This window comes from Falco cherrug, chromosome 3 (genome assembly GCF_023634085.1).
Source record: "Falco cherrug isolate bFalChe1 chromosome 3, bFalChe1.pri, whole genome shotgun sequence".
NCBI classification, from domain to species: Eukaryota; Metazoa; Chordata; class Aves; order Falconiformes; family Falconidae; genus Falco; species Falco cherrug.
In genome coordinates this window covers 83,946,651-83,954,244 of record NC_073699.1, presented here as the reverse complement: position 1 = coordinate 83,954,244, position 7,594 = coordinate 83,946,651, and the positions used below count along the sequence as shown (strand labels likewise).

At 38.4% G+C, this 7,594-nt stretch overlaps 1 protein-coding gene across 1 annotated transcript; it reads left to right on the top strand.

The window, feature by feature from the left end:
* The first annotated feature begins 901 nt into the window (after positions 1-901).
* LOC102048298 (carboxymethylenebutenolidase homolog) lies at positions 902-6,360 on the top strand. The gene is made up of 5 exons (XM_005434481.3): positions 902-1,107; positions 1,743-1,850; positions 3,740-3,882; positions 4,302-4,393; positions 6,075-6,360. The coding sequence occupies exons 1-5, from the start codon at positions 902-904 to the stop codon at positions 6,252-6,254; spliced, it is 729 nt and encodes a 242-aa protein (XP_005434538.1). The 3' UTR covers positions 6,255-6,360.
* Positions 6,361-7,594: the final 1,234 nt, after the last annotated feature.

Below are 7,594 nucleotides of genomic sequence, written 5' to 3'. Positions count from 1 at the left end.
CCTATTAACAGTGCCCCTGCAGACTTAATTGGATTCCTTGTATAGATGCATTATAACACTACTTTTAATTACAGGATCACATTCTACTTTTTTGCAGAGTCCATTCCAAGCTCCTGACACAGAGTCACAATGACTTTAGACTTTAATCTCTCTAGTACAGCTCTTGGCTCATTGTCTGCAATTGCTATTTTTGGAGAAGGGACAAACCCAAATACTCTCGCCTGTTTTGAATGAGATTTGCATTATCTTCTTGTTTTCTTGCAATCCCTTTCAAGGGCATATGGGCCTAAGGCACTGGAATTTAATTTACAAATCCACGCTGCAGTCCTTCACCAACTGCACCTGATACATAGGCTCCCAGAACAGCTGTGGTGCTGCTACCAAGAGCACAGATTAGCTGGCTGGCTGGCACCAGCACTGAGAGCATCACCGAACACTGTACTTTTCTGTAGCAGTTGAGTGCTGTGGTCCTTACCTATCACATAATTCAGAGAAACCAGCATGGGATTCCCCATGAAGACATGCACGATGGCCCATGCCTGGGGACAGAGTGACATCTGAAGTCATACTGCTTCACACCAGTGCTGATGGAGCAGCATGGGAGCAAAACAAACGTGCCACGAAAGTCAGGACCTACACGTGCAGGTTGTTTGCAATTTTATAACTTTGCTTCTGGTATTTTTCTTCTCAATAACATATAAGGGACTAAGACATTTTTCACTGGACCATTGCTTTTGCTTTTTTCTGCTCTCCTTTCAGACAAGGATGTCAATGCTGTTTACAGAAGTTACTGAACTCCTTTCTGCAGGCCACGTTTGTCTTTATTTGCCCATAATAATGTGTGTTAACAAATCATTTTGACTTTCTTGCTCTCTTTTTTTCCCTTTTTCTAGGTTTCCAAATGGCTGATCCTTTTCTATATGATACTGGAGAAAGATCTCGATATGGGTGCCTTGGACATGAAGTACAAATTGAGCACATCAAGGCATATGTTTGTAGACCATCTTTTTTCACAGACAAAGCTGTGATTGTGATTCATGATATATTTGGATGGCAGTTCCCAGATATTAGATATATAGTCGATTTGATTGCAGGTCATGGATACATGTAAGCAACTGTTTTTCCTGTCTTCCTCTTAAATGCACTGATAGATCTCCAGGCCCAAAGCTAAGCACGGCATATGGTATTTCCCATACACATAGGGCAACCATACCGTTTCAGTCTGAGTTAATAAAAATGCAAAGGGACAAAATGTTCCTATGAGGTCACTAAAAATGACCCATCAAAAATGGCTACCTGAGCACAAAGCCACAAGCAGAGTCACGAAGTGCCAGTGTTTGTGCTTATGTGGCAGTGTGGGTGATTAAAAGATAAATGTTGGTATCTATCTTTAAGTTGTATAAGCTTTTCAGAATCAAACCTTTTGAATAGTTGCTTTAGCTTTTACTATCAGGGAGATATATGTGCTTAAATAGAATCAGGAGAGTTGCTTAATCCCCTTTATTTTGTATTAAGTATGTCTAAGGAAATAATGAGAGTTTATTTGTGTGTTGGTTTTTTTTCTGTACAAAGATACACACTTTTAGCTACACTGATTGGCAGAACAGGATGAGTAGAATATGATTCAGATAGTAACCGTGTGCATGTGTACTCTGGAGCAGAAGACATTAGGAGACATTTAGACATTCACAGATTCTCCCTACCTGGACTTAAAAGTTTGCTTGATTCCATGTCTCACACAGAACCATCTGCCCAGACTTCTTCAAGGGCACAGATCCCTGGAAAACTACTGATCACTGGGCTGACTTTGCTGACTGGATGAAACATCATGATCCTACGAAAGTAGACAAGTAAGATATATATTTGTACTTGAACTTTAAAAAGCATCCAACAAAAGAGGAGAATTTGTATGAAATGTTGAAAGTGGCACCTCACAGCATGGCAAGGTGTCTGCACACACACAATTGCTTATTCTGGGCAGTTCTTCTGTGGTTCTGTGCACTGTCTTGGCTGGGATTTGGAAAGGATCATCTGCTCTGTCCGTCCCTGCTTATTGTCCCTGTCTTGTTTTCCTGGGCCCTTTTCTAACTACGTTATATTGACCACACAGGCTCATAGCCAGTATTTCACAGGCTATGAAATACCCAGCACTCTCACCCGCAAGGGCTGATTCTGCCTCCAGTTCCTCAAGATAAGGAGGAAGTCTTTTCCACAACTGCTCATGTTATCTGCCAGTTGTCACTTGCCCATCTTGCATTCTGCTTTGTAGATAAGTTAAGTGCAGATGATATTCTCCTGAGCTGCACTACATAAAAATTTGCAAGACTGCCCAAAACCTGAGATATATCTGTTGAGCTATACCGTTTTTCTCCATGTGAAATAGAGGGCCATGTGAAATAGAGGACATCTGAAATCTGTAGAGCCTAGCGGTGCCTGTAACAAGGCTTCCCTGAATTATGGGAGACATTACTGTTTCTTCAGTATCTATCACCACAACCTAAAACTTCAGAAGATGATAGTGAGGCAGTGATACCCCCCTTCTACTCAGCTATCATCTTGTAAGCCACAAGTATTCTTCTGACCCTTTCAAGAGGTCCCAATGGTCACAGCCTCACTTCAACACCTCTCAGTAAAGCTTTGACTGTATAGTTGCAGAAACTGTGAGCAAATTTTTTGAAAAGACAAATGACTAACACCTGTAAAAAATCCTGCTCCAAAGAGTGAGCAGGTACTTGAACCCTGTCTTAAACAATTTACACTTCAAGGACATGCCTGTGCTGTCTTTTGAGGCTTCACTGGTAGCTGCTTCTAGGTCAGATCCACAGAGCACAAGGAATCCAACATTCCCATGACTTTGCACCCTTCCACACAAACCAAATCCGAGAGATCCCATCCATTCACAGTGCAATCCCTGGCTACAGGCTCAGGACATGATCTCCTTCTCATGTCACTCTCATTTCTTTTTGTCAGCCTAACCAAACCTGTGATGACCTTACTAATATGTTTAATATTTAAAAATACAGTTATTAATATATGCAGTTTGCATTTAAAAATAAAACTGCAGATAATGAAAAAGATAAAACTCTTGAGACCTAAGAAATTAGCAATTAAAAAAATAATTGACCTGCTCTGGCCTACATTAAAACCAATTTTCATATTTTTTGCATTATACCTCATGCAATACCTGTTTTTTAAACATTATAGTTACTGACAATTTAATTTTGAGTAATTGCTACTTTAATATGGTATTACATGTGGACGTGGTAGGATATCTTAATATTAACTCATACAACAGGAATGCCATACTCAGGATAAATCTTTATCTAAATAGGTGGACTCTGTAGAGATAGCACAGTGAAGCTTATCTATTCCTACAATCCATAATGCAAGATGTTGTTCTACTTGCAGATATGTCTTGTCTTTAGTTGTCCTGTCCTAGACAAAGTGATTCAATTAAAAATTTGCTTGTTTTGAAAAGAAAGGAGCAGGTCACAATTCAGGTAAGTATTTAAGTACCTACACCTGTACTTCCCTAAACTAGGACCAGAGATGTTAACTCCCATTTAAGAATAGAAGCCACTGCTCGGGGCTGAAATAGGTTTTTTAAGTATTCTCTATTTTAAATGATTGGGGGTGCAGATGCAGAAAAAATCATGTACCTCTTTTAATTTACTTCTTAAATTGTCAAGTGTTGGTTCTGCAATAGATTCCTTAGTTTACTTTTGTTTATATGTCTTAGGGAAGCTGATGTTGTCTTGAAGTATCTAAAGGAACAAAGCGATGCAAAGAAGATTGGTATCGTTGGGTTTTCCTGGGGTGGAATGGCAGTACATCACTTGATGCTGAAAAATCCTCAATTAACCGCTGGGGTGTCCCTCTATGGTAGTGTAGAACACATGAAAACTTACATGGGCTCGCATGGCTATGCATAGTTTGTAACTCTAGTTATTGCTTTGTAACACCTTCTGTAAATACTCAGCTCTAAGGTGAGTTGCAGATTTTAATTATGGTTATTTCAGCAATATGCTATATTGGTATAAAAATTTAAGAATGCTGTAAAGCAGAAAAAAATTGCTTCCTTTTACACAGTAATTCTCTAATATTTATAATTTTTTTTAGTGCTTGGAGAGTGGAGAAATATATTTTCCAAATGCTTTTTTCTCCATCGAAATAGAAACTGTCCTGATCTAAAAAAATGTACATAACCAGTAAACCTAAATACAAATTTTGTCTTTTAATTTGTTATTTATCTTGCAAGGATGTTAACCTCACTAACACACTGTTTCTCAATAACATTATAGGAATAATTAGGGACTCTGAAGAAAGATACAATTTACTAAATCCCACATTTTTCATTTTTGGTGAGAAAGACCACACTATTTCATATGATCAGGTAAGCTCTTGTACTAGAAATGCTTCTTCTTTTCCCATAGTTCTTTTATCTCATACAGAAACCCTAGCTTGTTAGAAACTGTTTTCAGGTATGAAAAATCAGACAGGCTGGATTGTTTTGCTTACGTTTAAAATTCCCTCATATCTTGCTCAGGTTATTCAAAGCTGCTTTTTTGAGGTGAGAAATGCACTAGAGACCAGTCATCAGTCTCTGAGTGGCTGGACCAGCAGAGTGTGAAACTGGGCAGGGAGATCCAGCTGGTTTGAGCCAAATGTCTCAAAAACATGGACACAGACACTATTGCTATGGGCAAGCAAACAGGTAGTTTGACCATTGAATTTGGAAATATGAATGGAAAAAAGTAATTTCAGCTTAGTAACTGAACTTTCTAATGATGTGGACCAATTGCTTTTGGTACAAGAAGACAAAATGAACTGTGCCAGAAGACTGGGCATGAATTTTGACTAATATGATGACATCTTGTGGACTCTTTTTTGACTTCTGGCTGTCATCTGTATTCTGATATAACCCCTATTGTAAGCATATCTGAGAGGCTGGATAAATATATGGGTAGGAAACTGGTGCCCCCTTCTGTGAGTAAAATTCCTTCTCTTCGGTGTCAAGAATAACATACCACCTCTAGCACAGTTTGTTGTGTAGGACTAGGGTCTAACTGAGGAACTGGCAGTGTGCTCTGGGAATGCAGAAGCCAATATTTACTTTTAACTGTGTTATTCAGCATGTTGAGCTGTACCTCAGATATGTGTCTCCTCTGCACAGAACAAATCCTTCATTCCCTGTCCCCTTTTTATGGTGAAAGAGTCTTTTTCCCAGGGGCACAATTTTCATAAATGCATTTTTTCCATCATGCATTACACACTGAAGCCATATATTTTTCTCTTGAAGCTTTCTCTCTGAACTATCTGTCCAGATTATGTAAGAAAAATGTCTACATTAAAAAAAAAACAACAAAATCAAACCGAAAACCCCCTCAAATACATTATTTTCTGCACTGAATTATAAAGAGCTCTCTCTCTCTGTGTAGGGAAGTTAACATGAAAATAATTACAGTACTATCTCTAATCTGCACAATGAGTAAAATTAAGCTTGCAGGGGCAAAGTAAGTGTTCATTCTCCTATTTTCTGACTTTTTAATGGAACTGAGCACAAAAATGTCTACACATGTATACAGGTACATAATCATATGATTATTACTCTGTGTGTAAGCATGTGTGTACTTACCAAAAAACTGTGCGGAAGCAATGTCTCTTTGTTATACAGTAAACTAGAAAACCCTCTGTGTTTTCTTAAGTTCTGTTACTAAGCCTATCAAAATGTTTTGGACTGAGAGTCACTGAGATTTAGGGAATATGTTCTCTCAAGATCAGAGCTCAAAATTAGGTTACAAGCCTAAGTCTCTGAATAGAAATGTTCCTTTATGGCAGTGAGATTTACCAAACCATCTTTGCACTAACTGTTGAGGTTCTTAGACTCACCCATACTTTTAAAAAATGTTTTAGTCTTACATTCCAAAGAGGGGTTTTCTCATCTGTTAAGCAACAGAACCTGCTTCAGGTGTGACAATGGAGAAAAGACAAAGATGTAGAGATATGAGAAATGGCATGATTGGCAGACTTAAAAAAACCCCAACAACATAATGGAAAACTGCTTTCTTTTACAGATCACCTTATTGGAGGAGAAGTTGAAACAGTATTGTAGAGTTGCATATAAAATTAAGGTTTATCCTGGACAAGTTCATGGGTTTGCACAGTTGAAACCAGAAGATATGAAACCTGCTGATAAACCTTATATTGAAGAAGCTAGAAAAGATATGATTGATTGGATCAAAATGTTCATTTGACAAAAGCATAAAATAACACTAGGCTTCAAGATTAGTGTTTAATTTAATTTGAGAGGAAAACAGTCAAAGGAAAATGATCTGGTTTTGAAAACTGTCATAAATAAAAATAGGAACACTTTAATTTATAGCTCTTAATCGTTTTTTTACAAGACTTACATAAGATTGTGAAATCAAAGTTGGACTAAAGGATGATTAAGCATTAAAAAGTTGTTGGAATTTATCTTGCTTTGTATTTGCTTTGTTTTTCTGCATTACGACATCAATAGTAATGATATCATTTATCCAGTTGTCTTTGCTAGTGAGCATGACCTCATCATGAATTTACCTGAATAATTTCATGCTTTATTTTGGTATGATGATTGATGGTCATAGGTGTTTACATGGAAATACGCTGGGTTTGCATACAGACTTTTTTTTTTATTAACTACAAAACATTTGTCTCAGGTATACTCCTGTACTGAGCAGAATTTCCCATGTGTGAAACAAACACTTCACTGTGTTAAGGAGTTAGGAAGATACGATGTTGGTACGTGGCACCCTCCATGTAATCTGTTGGCAATATTAAGAAGGGCACTTCTAGTATTCCCTCATCAACATCAAGGAAAAAACATAGCCAGTCCCTCCTGCCTGTGTTAGTAACCCAGGCACCAATGCTGTGTGGTTTTTGTCCTGGTCCAGACTGTGGTGATCAGGCACAGGGCTGGAAAACAGTTATCCCCATTCAGTCCTGATTATATTGTTTGTTTTACAGTATACCCTTTGCTATATTCTATTATATTAACATTATACCCCTTGTTTCTCTATCAAGTTCTTCACCTTTATCACCCTTGTCACCTCCCAAGTGCACAACATGTAAACAATAATAAAAATCCCTGTCACCACACTGGCTCCAGGTTTTTTGACTTGCTGACTTTTTTTGTTTGTTTGTTTGTTTTTGTTGGTTTTTTTTTTCATTGCCCTGGTAATGACTTGGCAACTTGAGTTTACTTAGAGATGCTCCAAGGGACCCATGCCCCTTTTTATTTTCTACATCTGCCGGTTTCTCACTCTGTTGCCTTGTTGAAGTAGCTGTAAATCAAGGCTAGCAATCTGCATGGCTATTGCTTTCCCTTTGACACCAGGAATTTTCAGCACTTTCCCACATTGCTACCTTATCAGTGTTAGTGATATGGGTCACGGTATGTTGGCTGCCTGTGCACCTCAGCAGGCTATGTTAAACAAGCCACTGTGAGCAGAGGAGACATCAGGTTAGAGGTGTTGTACAAACCCCGCGTTGCTCGGCTCCCAGTGTGGCCAGTGGGCACATCTGCCTTCGCGTTTTGGGCCACCGTATCAACTGA